This window comes from Phyllobates terribilis, unplaced genomic scaffold (genome assembly GCF_046119375.1).
Source record: "Phyllobates terribilis strain yellow unplaced genomic scaffold, ASM4611937v1 Scaffold_3__8_contigs__length_932513732, whole genome shotgun sequence".
Lineage (NCBI taxonomy): Eukaryota > Metazoa > Chordata > Amphibia > Anura > Dendrobatidae > Phyllobates > Phyllobates terribilis.
Genome location: NW_027362763.1, coordinates 328445960 through 328463972, shown reverse-complemented (window position 1 = coordinate 328463972; position 18013 = coordinate 328445960). Strand labels below are relative to the sequence as shown.

General features: G+C 43.4%; 1 protein-coding gene across 50 annotated transcripts in view; it reads left to right on the top strand.

Moving 5' to 3' along the window:
* LOC141259327 (IgGFc-binding protein-like) overlaps positions 1-18013 on the top strand; it is a 187511-nt gene that overhangs the window by 93695 nt on the left and 75803 nt on the right. For 41 of the 50 annotated variants that reach the window (XM_073675146.1, XM_073675093.1, XM_073675096.1 and 38 more), the window contains 4 exons: positions 3197-3286; positions 5560-5649; positions 7437-7526; positions 10145-10234. The exons of 1 other annotated variant lie outside the window; for it this stretch is intronic. In XM_073675146.1, coding sequence (XP_073531247.1) covers positions 3197-3286; positions 5560-5649; positions 7437-7526; positions 10145-10234 — 360 coding nt within the window. The remainder of the gene's footprint in view (positions 1-3196; positions 3287-5559; positions 5650-7436; positions 7527-10144; positions 10235-18013) is intronic. 8 more of the 50 variants (XM_073675107.1, XM_073675101.1, XM_073675124.1 and 5 more) reach the window with 5 other exon arrangements.

The window sequence follows — 18013 nt, the reverse complement described above, 5'->3', positions numbered from 1 at the left end:
TAGACTCTGTATGAACTCAGGCATGGCAGTCATCTGCTCAACCATTTTTACATTTTAAAAAGCACAAAAAGTCCAATAGTACAGATTGCTATTAAACAGGCTGTTGGTTACCATCGGTTATCATCATAATCATATATGTTGAGATCACTTTGACTTTACTAAGTCTATGTATGTGTAAAAGAGCTTAAAATTAGTTGTATACAGTCCTAGGAGACCTAAGAGTGTTAAACATGTAATTCTAGGCAATAGAAGGCTTTGCAAAATTTGAAATTTGCTGCAAATTGGTTCCATGCAAATTCTACAAAGCTGACAAATTTGAATTTAAAAGATTTACTCATCTTTAGCAAATATTCTTGTGTTGTTTGTAATCATTTTTATTATTGTGTTCACTTGTACTCCATGGCTTAAGAGTTATTATGAAATAAAAAATGTACTAATATACTCTTCAACATTGAAACTGCAACAAGAGGGAAAATTTGTGGTGTTATGGAAATCATATGATGGAGAGACATGTTAAAGATATGAAAATTTTCAAAAAATGGAAACAAGCTTTTAAAACATTTAGATTTATTGAGTATTGAGTATGAGTGCAACACACATAAATACAAGCAATTTCACATCTTGACATGCTATCAGTGAGGATGCTCACAGTACTAGAGCAACACACACCCTGGTGTTATCATTTTGAGAATAGTCTTCTGGCACAGTTTTGAGAAGTAGCTGTACCATTGATTCAACCACTGGTTCTGAAAAGTGCAGCTACGGTATGGGATGCACACAATGAACAGTGTGAGGGTTCAATAGTAAGTCTCTTGGTTCATACATTAATTCTCACAGATCAATTGGCAAACCTAAACTTTATATTGAGCCTATACATTCCACTATGTGATCAATTAATGCTGTGCAATTTAGAGAAGTGTTTCAACTGATCGTGAGAGTTTCGGGACCAAGATCGCTTCTGATCAACAGCACATAACAGCCCCTATTGTAAATAGATTTTCAAAAAAATTATCAATACCCTTTTGTAGACCCAATAATCAGCAAGATTACTGGATACAATTTATATATTAGAATTTATTATACAACTGTGGCTAGTCAACTCATGTATGGGCGGCACACAAAGAACAGTATGCAGGCTCAATATTAAGTTTCTAGGTTTATACATTAATTCTCACAGAACAATTGACAAACCTATAAACTTACTATTAAGCCTATAAACTCCTCTGTGTGACCAGTTAATACAGGAGATGTGCATTTTAGAGCAGTGTTTAACCCCAGATTAACCCTACATCCACAGGTTCATAGCATTATCCAACATAACATGTTCTCTTTAAAACAAAAACTTAATGTGAAATTTATCTACTGTCTCAGTTATTTTATCACTGTAATTTTTGCTGTTCTATGAATAGATCATTCATCTTTTTCTGCAGTATCTTGAAAGAATGGGAACCTTTAAAGGTTTCTCCAAACTAGTAATATTTATATTTCAATGCAGTATATAAGCTGATTCAAGCTAAAGCACTTTGGCATCAGTTTGAGTTTCATAACAATGAACAGGAGCTAAAAAAAATAGTTGTTGTCATAAAAAAGTTTAGTGTACTTGTGCCCTAAGTGCTATACTAAACCGGTTACTCCAAAACTTTTGCCTTCATTCCCTGAAAGAAAGTCCTTTTTACCCATGTAAAACGATTTGTCACCCATGTAAAACGCTGTTGTTTCCAGCTCTTTATTAGGCTGCTCATGATATTATCAACACCTGAAAATTCTAGCAGCATAAGAAATACAACTTCTAATGCTGCAAAAAAAATTCAAGATCTACCTTATATTTTTTAGCTCTAAAATCATGGGAAGTACAACTTTTATAATCTAATAAAACACATTAATTACTTTACCAGGGTCTACCACCTTGTCTCCAACTAGTAAGCACACTGTAGAAATCACAGTGCCACAAACACCAGTCACAACACTTCCACAATTATCTTCTGGTAAGAAATAGAGATGAACGAGATGATTTTTGGTGAATCAAATTTGTGTTGAATTTTAGAAAATTTGCTTGAAATGGCAAATTCCAATCATTTGCAAATTCAAGAGTGTCAATGTTCAAAAAAATGCCTAATATGGTTTTATAGAAACCAGAAAATTACATCAGCAAATTAAGTCTCACATGACATCAGATGTGACCGTGCAGGTCTCCATGTAATTGCTTGAAACTATCACTTTAAATGTTAAAGGACAGCCAAAAAGGAGGGGTTATTTAAGCATTTGTTGCTGCTGTTTAGACTGCCAGTACTGGTCCTGCACTGGTGGTCATCTCACTGTGTGTCCCATAATACTCTATAATATGCAGTTGCTGTCATAACCACTGACTATAGACAGCCAAACACCCCGGCCTGTCCTTTCAGCTCTACAGTTTTACTGTACATCTGCTGGGAATCCTATCCTGCATAGGCTTGATAAACATAAAACTATTCCCAAAAAGGATTGTTAAAAAGCAATTGATTCATTACTTTCCAAATAGCAAAGCTGTTGCTGCTGTCAAAAAAGGAGTAATTTTTTCAAGGCTTGTTTATAAACTATAGCTTTTTATTTTCTAAACAAATCTGTTGCTATTTCCCAAAGAGGCATAATAGAGATAATTTGCTTTGCAAACACCCCTGGCTTTTTCAATGTTTATCGACTCTGTATAAATTCTGGCATGGCAGTCACCTGCCCAAAAGGTGTGATGGTACAGAGTGCTATTAAACAAGCTGTTGGTTATCACCAATTATCATCCATTTACCCATAGTCATGTATGTTGAGGTCACTTTGACTTTACTAATTTTATGAATGTGTAAAAGAGCTTAAAATGAGTTCAATACAGTCTTAGGAGACTTCAGAGTGTTATACACATAATTCCAAGCAATTAGAGACGCTGCAAAAATAGCGATTTATGGCAAATTGGCTGCAAAACATAGTTTTTTGAAAGATTCTACAAAGCTGACATTTGAATTTAATAGATTTGCTCATCTTTAGTAAGGAACCCTGCATTGTTGTTTATTATTTTTATTATTGTCTTCTATTTTACTCCATGGTTTAAGAACTATTATATAGTAAAAAATGTACCTATACACTCCTCAAATTGAAAGTGCAACAACAAAATGGAAAATTTGTGGCATTATGGAAATAATCTAACAAAACACATCAATTACTTCATCAGGTTCTACCACCTTGATTCCAACAACTAAACCCACTGCAGAAATCTCAGTGCCACAAACACCAGGCACAACACTTCCACAATTGTCTTCTGGTAAGGAATAGAGATGAGAGAGTCGATTCTTATTAAATCAAATTTATGTCGAATTTTAAGAAAATCGCTCAATACAGCGAATTCCAAAAATCTGCAATTCGGAATTCTTAAATTGCAGACCAAAAATGTCTGCTACTGTTTTTCAAAATGCAGAAGTCTACATCAGCAAATGAAGTCTCATATGACATCAGACATGACCATGCAGGTCTCCCCATAATGCCTTGCAGCTATCACATAACATGGTATAGAACAGCCAATCAAAAAAAGCTATCAATGCATTTGCTGCTCCTGTTGAGACTGCCAGTGCTGGTCCTTCACTGACTGACATATCCTTCCCTGTCCCATCATATTGTATACTTTGTAGTTGATGCCGCAACCACTGATAATAGACAGCCACATACTCTTTGCCTGTCCATTGAGCTCCACAGCTTTACACTATTTCTGCTGGGACCTCTACTCCCTGCACGGGGTTTATAAACATGAACCTTCTCTGAATTATTCCTGCTCACAAAACGTAGTAGTTTTTTGCTTGTTATTAGAATATAGCTTTCTCATTTTCCAAACAACAAATCAGTTGATATTCCCCAAAAAGGTATTTTATTTGGACCCCTATTATTCAAACACCTATGGCTTCCTCCATGTACATGGCCTGTGTATAAATTCTGGTATGTCAGTCATCTCCCCCTCCCTTTTAACATTTTAAAAAGCATACAAATTCTGATGGTACAGAATGATATTAAACAGCCATTGGTTACCAGTGGATAGCATCCATTTACCCATAGCCATATATGTTGAGGTTGCTTTGACTTTACTAAGGCTATTAATGTGTAAAAGGGCTTAAAAGAGTTTAATACAATCCTAACTTACCTCAGAGTGTTACTCATGTAATTCCAGGTAATTGTAGGCTTTGAAAAAATTGTAATTTACTAATTGATTGGCTGCAGAATATAGTTTTTTGAAAAATTTGACAAATCTGATAAATTTGAATTTAAAAGATTTGCTCATCTTTAGTAAGAAACCTTGTATTGTTTTTAATCATTTTTATTATTGTGTTCACTTGTACTGCATGGTTTAAAGAGCTATTATAAAATTAAAAATGTACCTATACACTCCTCAACATAGAAATTGCAAAAACCAGAGGTCAAATTTGTGACTTTACAGAAATCACAGGATCGATAGATATGTTGATAATATGCAAATGATTTAAAAATGGAAACAAACTTTTTAAATAATTTAGATTTATTTGGTATTGAGTATAAGCACCACACACATTAATACAAGCACTTGCACACCTTGACATGCTATCAGTTAGGCTGCTTACAGTTCCACGAGCATCATGCAGCCTGGCATTGTTGTTTTGATAAATGCGTTCTGGCACAGTTTTGAGAATTGTCTGTACTACTGGTTCCACCACAAAATTAATGTAACGTAGAATTGTTCCTCTGAAGAGCGCAGCTCCTGTATGGGCTGCACACAAAGAACAGTATGCAGGCTCAATAGTAAGTCTTTAGGTTCATAAATTAATTCTTACAGAAAAATTGACAAACCTATGAATTAAAAAAATTATAATCATGGTGGCTACTGGGAGGAATAACGTTCATTTTTCTCCAGTAACCATGCTTTTAGTATTGTAGCCTGGCACCTTAATAACTCTATTTACCTTCAGATTAGCCCAATATCTGTAGGGTAATAGTGTTATCAAACGTGACAAGTTCCTTTTAAACAAAACCTTTCTTTAGTGTCTCAATTGTTACTTTATCTCTGGAATTTTTGCTGTTCTATGTTCTTTTTCTATGTTCTATGCTGTTCTTTTTCTAAAGTGATTTTAAAGAATGGGAGTCTATAGGGGTTACTCCAAACCAAAATTATTTATTTTGTAATGCAAAATATGAGCTGATGCAAACTAAAGTACGTTGGGATCAATTTGAGTTTCATAATAATAAACAGGAGCCATTAAAATTAGTTGTTTTCACAAAAAATGTATTTACTTGTGCCCTAAGTGCTATACTAAACCAGATCCTCCAAAATTTTTGCCTCCACTCTCTAAAAGTAAGTCCTTTTTACCCATGAAAAAATGTTGCGTCATAGCTCTTTTGTTTCCAGATCTTAATAATTCTGCTCATGTTATCAAAACCTGAAAAATCTACCAACAGCATGGGTAATACAAATTCTACTGCTGCAAAAAACATAAAGATCTACCTTATATTCTTCAGCTCTAAAAACATGGGAACTACAACTCTTATAATCTAATAACACATCAATTACTTCACCAGGTTCTACCACCTTGTCTGCAACTACTGAGCACACTGTAGAAATCACAGTGCCACAAACACCAGGCACAACACTTCCACAATCATCTTCTGGTAAGAAATAGAGATGAGCGAGTTGTTTCTTGGTGAATCAAATTTGTGTCGAATTTTAGCAAATTCGCTGGAAATGGCGAATTCCAATCACTTCCAAACTGAAGAGTTAAATTGTCAAAACAAATACTAATACGGTTTTACAGAAAGCAGAAAATTTCATCTGCAAATTAAGTTTCACATGACATCAGATGTGTCCATGTAAGCTTCCATTTAATTCCATGTAGCTATTAATTCACATGGTATAGAACAAGTCAATAAGGAGAGACTAACAAAGCATTTGTTGCTGCTGTTGAGACTGCCAGTACTGGTCCTACACTGGTGGTTATATCCCTGCCTGTCTCATCATAATCTATATTGTGCAATTGCTGTGATTTGCCACTGACAATAGACAGCCAAACACCCCTGCCTGTCCTTTGAGCTCTACTGTTTTACTATACATCTGCTAGGAATGCTATCCTGCACACGGCTTATAAACCAAAACTCTTCCCAAAAAAAAAGATTATTAAAAAGCCATTGATCCTTCACTTTCCAAAATCAAAACTGTTGCTGCTCTTAGTAAAGGGTTAATATTTGGATGGCTTGTTTAAAAGCTATTGTATTTTATTTTCCAAACAAGAAATCTCGTGCTATTTCCCAAAGAGGGATAATTTGCTTTGCAAACACCAATGGCTTTTTCTGGCTTTTTCAAAATTCATTGACTCAGTATAAACTCTGGCATGGCAGTCATCTGCCCAACCATATTTCCATTTTAAAGGGAATCTGTCACCCCCTTTGGCAATATCAGACCTCTACTATGGGCTTACAGGTTATAGAAATGTAAATCTATACATACCTGTATTCCCCATAGTAGAGGTTTAATTGCAGAGAAAAGTGTTTTTATACATTCAGTTTTACACAGGCTTGTCGTCTGGGGGACGCCAAGAAATCCCCGCCTATCTGTTTATTATTCCCCGAAATCCCAGCTTATATGCTTAGGTATAATATTCCGCCCTCCCCTGCACGTCACAGTGCCCTGTGACATGCATTGCTCTCCCTCACTTATTGGGCATGCGCAAGGTGCCGCTCACATAGAGCGCGCTTTGCTTCCTCCCGGCTCCGTCTCTCTGTGCACTGCGCCGCAGGAAGCTAAGCCGGAAGCCAAGCCTGTGTAAAACCGAGTGTATAAAAACACCTTTCTCTGCAATCAGACCTCTACTCTGGGCCATACAGATATGTATAGATTTACTTTTCTATAACCTGTATGCCCATAGTGGAGGTCTGATATCTCCCAGGGGGTGACAGATTCCCTTTAAAACACAGAAAAAGTGTGATGGTACAGCGTGCTATTAAACAAGCTGCTGGTTATCACCGATTATCATCCATTTAGCTATAGTCATATATGTTGAGGTCACTTTGACTTTACTAAGTCTATCAATGTGTAACAGAGCTTAAAAGGAGTTCAATAGTCTTAGGAGACCTCAAAGTGTTACACGTGTACTTCAAGGCAATTGGAGACTTTGTAAAATTAGCAATTTATGGCAAATTGTTTGGCTGCAAAACATAGTTTTTTGAAAAATTCGACAAAGCTGACAAATTTGAATTCAATAGATTTGCTCATCTTTAGTGAGGAACCTTGTATTGTTTTTTATTATTTTTATTATTGTGATCTCTTTTACTCCATAGTTTAGCAGCTATTATAAAGTAAAAATGTATTTATATACTCCTCAGCATTAAAAGTGCAACAGCGAAAGGGAAAATTTGTGGCATTGTGGAAATATTCTAACTAAACACATCAATTACTTCACCAGGTTCTACCACATTGATTCCAACTACTAAGCCCACTGCAGAAATATCAGTGCCACAAACACCAGGCACAACACTTCCACAATCATCCTCTGGTAAGAAATAGAGATGAGCGAGTCGATTCTTTTTTTAATCAAATTTAGGTCGAATTTCAGGAAATTCGGTTGCTACGAAGAATTCTAACAATCTGCATTTCAAATTACTTGAATTGCTCCCCAAAAATTCCTGCTACCATTTTACAAAAAGCAGAAGTCTACATCAGCAAATGAAGTCTCATATGACATCAGATGTGACAGTGCAGGCCTCCCCATAATGCCTTGCAGCTATTACATAACATGATATAGAAGAGCCAATCAGGAAGGGCTATCAATGCCTTTGTTGCTGCTGTTGAGATTGTCAGTGCTGATCCTTCACTTACTGACATGTCCTTGCCAGTCCCATAATATTGTATTCGTTGCAGTTACTGCCGCTACCACTAACAATATACAGCCACATACCCTTGCCTGCCAATTGAGCTCTACAGCTTTAAACTATATCTGCTGGGACCACTACCCTGCACGGGGTTTATAAACATGAACCTTCTCTATTTGCTAAAAATGATTTTTAAAAAGAAAGTGATCCTTTGCTTTCCAAACAGTAAAGCTATTCCTGCTCACAAAAAGTAGTAATTTTTAGATATTTAAAAAAATATGGCTTTTTAATTTTCCAAACAACAAACCAGTTGATATTCCCCAAAGAGGTATCCTATTTGGACACCTATTATTCAAATACTTATGGCTTCCTCCATGTACTTCGCCTGTGTACAAATTCTGGCATGGCAGTCATCTGTACCCACTTTTAATATTTTAAAAATCATAAAAACGATGAATGTACAGAATGATATAAAACAGGGCATTGGTTACCAGTGGTTAGCATCCATTTACCCATAGCCATATATGTTGAGGTCGCTTTGACTTTACAAAGGCTACAAATGTGTAAAAGAGCTTAAAAAGATTTTAATCCTAGCAGACTTTAGAGTGTTACACATGTAATTCCAGGTAATTTAGGCCTTGAAAAAGTTATAATTTGCAGCAAATTGATTGGCTGCTGAATATAGTTTTTTGAAAAATTCAACAAAGCTGATAAATTTGAATTGAAAAGATGTGCTCATCTTTAGTAAGAAACCTGTATTGTTTTTAATCCTTTTTTCATTGTGTTCACTTGTACTCCATCGTTTAAAGAGCTATTATAAAATTGAAAATGTACTTATACACTCCTTAACATTGAAATTGCAACAACAAGAGGGCACATTTGTGGCATTATGGGAATCACAGGATCAATAGACATGTTAATGATATGCAAATGATTTAAAAATGGAAACAAACTTTTCAAATGATTTAGATTTATTCGGTATTGAGTATGAGCACCACACACATTAATACAAGCACTTACACACCTTGACATGCTATCAGTTAGGATGCTTACAGTTCCACGAGCATCATGCAGCCTGGCATTGTCGTTTTGATAAATGTGTTCTGGCACAGTTTTGAGATGTGTCTGTACCACTGGTTCCACCACAAAATAATGTAACGAAGAGTTGTTCCTCTGAAGGGCGCAGCTCCTGTATGGGCTGCGCACAAAGAACAGTATGCAGGTTCAATAGTAAGTGTTTAGGTTCATACATTAATTCTTATAGAAAAATTGACAAACCTATACACTTACTATTGAGCCTATAAACCCTTCTGTGTGAGCAGTCAATGCAGGAGCTGTGCATTATAGAGCAGAGTTTTATCCAGTCGTGAACGTATCGGGACCCATATTGCCTGTGATCAGCAGCACATAGCAGCCCCTATCATATATAGTTTTTCTTAAAATTATAATCACCCTTAGGTAGTTTCAAAAGACAGCTTTATTACTGCATAAAATTTAAACATTAGGATTAATAATACAACTGTAGGAAGTCAAATCCTGGCTCTGTTGCTTCGAGCATTGACTGTAGCCATGCAGGCAAGCTTCTAAGACTGAAGTCGATGGCTACTGGGAGGAATAAAGTTCATTTTTCCCTAGTAACCATTCTTTTAGTACGGTGGCCGGGCACCTTAATAGCTCTATTTACCTTCAGATTAACCACATATCTGTAGGGTAATAGTGTTATCAAATGTGACAAGTTCCCTTTAAAACAAATCCTTTCTTTATAATTTATCTAGTATCTCAATTGTTATTTTATCTCTGGAATTTTTGCTGTTCTATTAATCGATCATTCTCTTTTGTCTACAGTGTTTTAAAAGAATGGGAACCTAAATGTGTTACCCAAAACTAGATATATATTTTTTGGAATGCAGAATATGAACTGATGCAAACTAAAGTACTTTGGCATCAGTTTGAGTTTCCTAATAATGAACAGGAACCATTAAAATTAGCTGTTTAATAAAAACAACTTTAGTTTACTTTTGCCCTAAGCGCTACACTAAACCAGTTCCTTACACACTTTTGCCTTCATTCCCTAAAACTAAGTACTTTTGACCCAAGAAAAACTTTTGTCACATCACTGTTATTGTCAACTCTTTATCAGGCTGCTCATGAAATGAACACTTGAAAAATCTAGCAACAGCAAGGGTATTACAACTTTTACTGCTACAAATTTTTTCTAAGATCTACCTTATGTTTTTTAGCTCTAAAAACATGGGAAGTACAACTCTTATAATCTATCTAAACACATCAATTTCTTCACCAGGTTCTACCACCTTGATTCCAACTACTAAGCACACTGCAGAAATATCAGTGCCACAAACACCAGGCACAACATTTCCACAATCGTCTTCTGGTAAGAAATAGAGATGAGCGAGTCGATCCTTTTTTAAATCAAATTTATGTTGAATTTTAGGAAATTTGGTGGGTACAACAAATTCCAACAATCTGCAATTCGGAATACTTGAATTGCTCTCAAAAATGTGCCTGCTACTGTTTTACAAAAAGCAGAAGTCTACATCAGCAAATGATCATATGACATCAGATACGAACGTACAGTCCTCACATAATGCCTTTCAGCTAATACATAACATGGTGTAGAACATCCAATCAGGAAGGGCTATGTCCTTGTTGCTGCTATTGAGACTGCCAGTGCTTTTCCTTCACTGACTGACATGTCCTTGCCTGTCCCATCATATTGTATACTTTTAAGTTGCTGTTCCAACCACTGACAATAGTCAGCCACATACACCCTGACTGTCTATTAAGATCTACAATTAAGATCTACAGCTTTACTGTATTTCTTCTGGGATCCCTACTTTACACAAGGTTTATAAACATGAAACTTCTCCGTAAAAAAATGATTTAAAAAAAAAAAAAAAAAAAAAGAAATTCATCTTTTACTTTCCACATAGTAAATCTATTCCCCCAAAGAATCATATTTAGACCCCTATTATTCAAACACTTATGGCTTCTTCCATGTACATCACCTGTGTATATGACGCGCCCCTGGGCCTGTGTCGCGCTGCGTTGCGCACGCGGGAGCTTACCCGGAGCCGGATCTCTTGAGGGTTGTAGTCTCGTGGCGGTGACCCGGTCCGTGCCCAGGGAGTCAAACTGAGCGGCGATGTAACAGCGGTAGATGTAGGACGACTACGCCACCCGTTGAATGCAGCTATGGAGCTGCCGCTGCAGGACAGTCCGCTGAGGCCGGTGGATGGATGGTGCAGCGTAGATGGTATAACCCCCAACGGGAGGGGTATGGCCTCAGGGCAGCAGATGTGGATGATGGGGGTAGCAGGAACCACTCAGAGACGGTGCGGTGTAATTCAGGGTCTTTACTGGTAACAACGATAGACCCTCCCGGAGTACTTGCTAGTGAACGGGGCCTGGTCAGTCCTTGAGCAGATGGGATCTCCCCTGGCCAGGCGGAGTTGTAGGCCTCCCAAACTGACTGTACTCTTCTGGCTACCTTGCTAGAAGCGGATATAAGTAGCCCACGTCCCTGAGTGTACCGTGTGGTGCTCACCCGTATGGCCGGTGACTCGGGGCCTTCTAATGGCTTCCGCTCCACGATGGCGGTGCTGGTCCCACGCGTGTGACCGTGCCTTCGGGTTTCTGGGCCTGAGGACCTGAAATCCCCTGCCGGTCGGCTTCTGCTGCTGGGTAAGAGTTAGTCCCCACAGCCTCGGACGCCGGGTCCGGTAAGAAAGCTTCTCAGTCAGGGCGAGCTCTGCAGCTGCCAGCCCCTGACTCGTAGTAATATTGCTCCCAATGAGCTTCTGCTGTTTCTTCCTATGCTGCTTCTCTGTCTCTACTCTCCTTGACTGACAACCCTGCTTCAGCCCCGGGTTTATCTAGGGGAAGTTCTTCCCCTCCCAAGACTGGGCAGGAGGTGTGGCATGCACAGGATCCCTGACCAAAGGACCTCCCACCTGCTCTCAGACGTAATATCTCTATCACTGTGGCAACCAGACCCCTGGGGTGTCACATTCCCCCCTAGTGAAATTTAGTACTCCGGGACTAAACATATTTTTTAGAAAAACATAACAAGGTATAACAATAACAATACAATAAGAAAAACACATAAGATGGTTGCGGCGTGTCCGCAACCGGGTGCAGTCTTTAAAGAAAGCAAGGTGTCCATTTCACCAAAACAGGGAGACGTAACCAGGTAGGGGTCTGTCCTACCCCGAGTCCTTAACAGTCTCTAGTCCATCCTGGGTTACGCTCCAACTATGTACAAGGATTCCCGGTAAATCCACCAAGGACTCCTAAAAATAACTGGAAACACAAAATTATACACAAGCAACAATACACAGATAAACATAAATAAAACAATTTATACACTTCAAATCCTCCAGCGTGCGGGTAACTGGCCTCTAGTGGCCCTAGTGGACCTACGGAGCTGACTGTCTGGCCCTGAACTACAGGGTGTAGGAGCTGTCAAGGGTAAACTGGGCAGCTGTCTACCGGCTCTTTGTCTCACTAGGGGTACGGCAGGCTCACTATAAGCAGAGGGTTGATCCTCCTGTTCTGCTTGTGTGGGGTCTTCTGCCTCCTGGACCGGCTGTTCTTCCAGCTCTACCTGTTGCTCCGTAGGTGCTTGGGATGCTGGTTGGAGGAAGGTGAGAACGGGTACCACAACTGCACCATTGACTTGAGTCCAAGACCGAGGGAAGTCCCCGAGCACAGTACTAACCATATCTTCCCTTTCCTCTACGGGTCGATGGTCTTCTTGTTCCTCTTCAGGGTTCCTCAGTTGTTCGGGACACTTCTTCAGGTGGTCCCGGGATACAATAGCTGTGGTTTCCCCTCCGTCTTTACTGATGGTACAAACCTTCGGGTTCTCGTGGCTTGAGGGCAGTACGGTGTACGGGTCCTTTTCCCACTGGTCGTCCAACTTGTGGAGCCGTCTCTTCCTCTTCAAGACCTGCTCTCCGGGTACCAGGGGAACAGCGGGAGCATACTGGTTGTAAGTTTTCTCTTGTCTTTCCCTAGCCTGACAGAGACTTCGCTCCACGCTCTCCTGTACTCTCCGGTACTGCTGCTGCCTCTCTGTGTCCCAGTCTGCTTCTGGTGAAGTGTCCTCGGGTGTCAGGACTCCCATTTCCAGGTCAACAGGTAACTTACCAGGTCTTGCCCTCATTAGGTAAGCCGGGGTACAGTTGGTGGAACCTACCGGGATGTGGTTGTATAGGTCCACCAGATCGGGCAACTTCTCAGGCCACAGACTGCGTTCTTCCAGGGGCAACGTTTTTAGAAGATCCATTACCACCTGGTTCATTTTCTCACAAAGTCCATTAGTTTGCGGATGGTAGGGTGTCGTCCTTATCTTCCGGCAGCCATACAGATTGCAGAATTCCTGGAAGACCTCCGCTTCAAAGGCAGGTCCCTGGTCCGTCAGCACTTGGTCCGGGTACCCGTGTGGACGGCAAAAGTGCTGCTGGAAGGCTCTAGCTGCTGTTTGAGCCGTTAAGTCCTTGACGGGGACGACAACCAGAAACCGGGAGTAATGATCCACGATGGTTAACGCGTAGACGTAGCCACTTCTGCTTGGGGTCAGTTTTACATGATCCAAGGCTACCAGTTCCAACGGTTGCCGGGTGACAATGGACTGCAGGGGAGTCTTCTGGCTGGCACGGTCCTTCCTTCTCAGGTTGCACGGGCCACAGTCTCTGCACCACTTCTCGATGGTTCCCCTCATGCCTACCCAGTGGAACCGCTCGCACAGCAGGAACTCCAGCTTCTTCCACCCGAAGTGTCCAGCTCCGTCGTGGTATGCCTCCATCACCATGGCTGCGTCTCTTCGTGGCACCACTACTTGCCAGAGTAATTCATGCGTCCGGGAGTTAACCATTCTGCGGCACAACTTCCCTTTGTAAAGGAACAGTTGACTCTTCTCTGCCCATAGTTGTTTGGCTTCCTCCGGAGCCTCTGGTTCAAGGCGAGCCTCCGGCCGAGTCAGCATCTCCTTCACCAGTCGGACGGCAGGGTCGCTGTCTTGCGTTTCCGCCCAGTTGTAGTGGGGTAAGGGGTTCAACGTAGCAGCCTGCTTACTCCTTACCCGGTGGGAATACTGGATAGTCCCATGACGGTGGAACGCAGGGAGTTCAACTTCTTCCAGTCCCTCCGGATCTTCTCCTCCGTCCGGCAGGTTGGGCATCCTGGACAGGGCGTCCGCGTTGGTATTGGAGCGTCCTGCCCGGTATTTGATTGTGAACTCGTAGTTGGACAGACGGGCCATCCACCTCTGCTCCAGGGCACCGAGTCTTGCCGTGTCCAGGTGTGTCAACGGGTTGTTATCCGTGTACACGGTGAACCGGGAAGAAGCGAGGTAATGCTTAAAGCGCTCGGTGACTGCCCATACTACGGCCAGGAACTCTAACTTAAATGAGCTGTAATTCTCGGGGTTCCTTTCGGTGGGTCGCAGTTTTCGGCTGGCGTAGGCGATTACTCGTTCCTTCCCCTGCTGGATCTGGGACAGTACGGCTCCTAGCCCGATGTTACTGGCGTCGGTGTAGAGGATAAAGGGCTGGCTATAATCCGGGTACGCCAGGATTTCGTCCCCCGTGAGGGCCATCTTCAGCTGGCGGAAGGACTCTTCTTCCAGCTCCTCCCATTTGAAGGGCGGCTTCTGGTTCTTGGCCTTCCGGGACTGGCCTATCAGGAGGTCCTGCATAGGTGCTGCCTTTTTGGTGAAACCGGGAATAAACCTTCGGTAGTAGCCTACCAACCCGAGGAACTGCCGCACTTCTTTTACGCTGGAGGGGCTTGGCCATTCCTTAATTGCGGTGATCTTATCAGGGTCGGGAGCCACTCCGTCAGCGCTCACCACGTGTCCCAGGTACTGCACCTTTGGTTTCAGGAGGTGACACTTGGAGGGTTTCACCTTTAGGCCGTAACTTGCCAGAGCTTCGAACACTTCCGCCAGGTGTTTCAGGTGGTCCTCATACGTCTTGGAATATACGATGACATCGTCCAGGTACAACAGGACCGTCTCGAAGTTTCTGTGGCCCAGACAACACTCCATTAGTCGTTGGAAGGTTCCTGGTGCGTTGCAGAGTCCGAACGGCATGCAGGTGAACTCGCTAAGTCCCATCGGGGTGGTGAATGCGGTCTTCTCCCGGTCCGCCTCTGCTACAGGAACCTGCCAGTACCCGCTAGTGAGATCCAAGGTAGAGAAGAAGTTAGCAGATCTTAAAGCAGCCAATGACTCCTCTATCCTTGGTAAGGGGTACGCATCCTTGTGTGTGATACGGTTGATTTTTCGGTAATCTACACACATCCTCATGGTGTTGTCTTTTTTTCTGACTAAAACTAGTGGAGCTGCCCAGGGGCTACAGCTATCCCTGATCACCCCAGCCTCCTTCATGTCTCTAAGCATCCCCTTGGCATGTTGGTAGTGTGCAGGGGGTACGGGTCGATACCTCTCTTTTATGGGAGGATGGTCTCCCGTGGGGATGTGGTGTTCTACCCCCTTGACTCGCCCGAAGTCTAACGGGTGTTTACTAAACACTCTCTCGTACTCTTGAACCACCCGATAGACTCCCTGTTTCTGATGTGAGGGAGTGGAGTCAGTACCCAAATGTAGTTGCTGACACCAGTCCTCCTTTGTTTTCTTAGAGCCGTTACCTTCCTCCGGGTGAGATGGAGGCAAGGGTTCCACAGATTGTATAGAATTTTGGTTAATGGTATATAATTTGGCTAGCGTGGCATACCGGGGCAGGTACACTTCCCTCTCCCTGATATTTATTATGCGAACGGGCACCCTCCCATGGCGTACATCAACCACCCCCCGTGCTGTCAAAATGGTGGGCCTACTGTCCGAGTAAACTGGTTCTACCATTGCCTGGTAATCTCTACCTCTCAGACCAATAGCTGCCCGGCACCAAATCATCATTTCACTTTTTGGGGGCATGGCAATAGGAAAAGGGTCACACATTCTTACGCTACCAATCTCACCGCCGGAGAGTTCCACCTGTTGCCGTCGCATCAGTGCCCGGATCTCTTTCTGGAGCACCCGCTGCTCGCCGGAGCTGGCGTTCTTGGCAACCTGCTGTAAAAGGAAAATCACCTCTGCAAGACAATTTTCAATTACATTAGTTCCTAGAGTTATTTTTGGGTGACTCTCATGTTTGTCAATATCTACAATGATCAGTCCCTGTGCTGCCAGTTCGACTCTACCGATTTTGATGGTCACCTCTTTAAATCCGATCTGTGGCACGGGCTGGCCATTGCTGGCGATGATACTCAAGTCGTCGTCAGGGTAGCGGGTAATATCCGAGTCATTCCAGTACTGCTTAAAGAGCACGTACGGGATGGTGTTGACCTGTGACCCGGTGTCCAGTAGGGCACTCATGGGAATGCCATCCAGTACCACAGGCAAGACTGGACGTCCTCCCACATATCTGTCGCGCCAGTTCGATGGGCCTGGTGATCTTTTTCCTGGGGGTTGGCCCTCTACCCCAGGTTGTGCCCGTTTAAAGAACAGTACCTTGCCATATGTCCGGGTTGATTGCAGCGGCGGCAGATGGGTCGTCCGTCCTCGCTGTATCGGTCACTGGATCTTCCTCTGGCCGGTGGGGTCCTCCTTGGTCGACGCCACGGGATGTCCTCCGGTCCGGATGCCAGCTGGATCTTCCCTGGGGTGGAAGCCTGTAAAGACTGCACAGTTCGGGTTAGCGCAGCAACGCTCTTAGCTAGCTCTTGGACCTGATGGTGTAGGTCTGGAGCCGGGTCATTGTCCAAAGCCTGCGCATCAGCTCCCACAGGCCCTGCCGACAAGGGCGCCGCCTCCTGGTGGTAAGTGATAGCAGGGCGCTTGTGGGTCACAACGCCACCTGGTGCCGGTTCTCGGAGCACCCGGATGGCTCTGTCCTTGAACTGTGCAAAGCCCAGATGGGGATCCTGTAAGGCCATTGCCCGCAACTGGGTTCGGTGGGTATTACAATACAGTCCCTCTATAAACTGTTCGGTCAACAGCCTGTCCTCGTTTCCCACTCCATCAGGGTCGGTCTGCTTAATGGCCCTCAGGGCCTCTTGTAGGTTTAGTGCATAGTCCCTTATACTCTCATGCACTCGCTGCTTGCACCCGTAGAATCTAAGCTTAATCTCGGCTGAGGTGCGGGTATCAAAGGTGTCCTTCAGCCGGGTTAGTATCCCTGCGACAGTCTTCCTCCCAGGTGGCCAGGATTTTACTTCCCTTTTGGCTGCCCCGGTTAGTTGGGCCACCAGGATGCTCACTTTTTGCTCTTCTGTGAGGGGGTACACCTGGAAGAGGCTATCCAGCTTTTCTCTAAAGTCATGCAGGGTATGTGACTCCCCTGAGTACTGGGGTAGCCAAGCTGCTCCCGGGATATAGGGCATGGTGAAGGGCATAACTGCAGCAGCGGTAGCGCTGGCGGGGGTTGAGGCAGTGAAGCTCTCCTCCGTATCCGACATCTTCCTCCCCCCTAGTGGACCGTGGCCTACCTTGCGATGATCCTGTTCCGTAGGCCGCGGCTCCGCAGTGGATCGTCAGGGTTGAGGACCTTCCGTCGCGCTCCTGTGACGTCGGCGTCTGCTGGGCTCCTTCCAGGACCTTACGCAACGTCCGGACGTGGGGCGGGGCTTCAGTTCTCGCGCGCTTTCGGAGTCCACGCCCCTCTTCTTCCCGCGCGGCGTCCTCAAGATGGCGTCCAATGGCGGGAAAACTCCACGGATGGCGGGAAGAAGGCAGAAGATGGCGCCGGATGGCGGGAAACTTCACCGATGGCGGGAAGAAGGCTGAAGATGGCGCCGGATGGCGGGAATCTTCACCACAGGTAAGTTTGAAAAGTCTCTTTTTCAGGCACGCAGTACCCGGTGGTTGCGGGCACGAAATCCTGCCGACTACGCCAAAGTTGACGCGCCCCTGGGCCTGTGTCGCGCTGCGTTGCGCACGCGGGAGCTTACCCGGAGCCGGATCTCTTGAGGGTTGTAGTCTCGTGGCGGTGACCCGGTCCGTGCCCAGGGAGTCAAACTGAGCGGCGATGTAACAGCGGTAGATGTAGGACGACTACGCCACCCGTTGAATGCAGCTATGGAGCTGCCGCTGCAGGACAGTCCGCTGAGGCCGGTGGATGGATGGTGCAGCGTAGATGGTATAACCCCC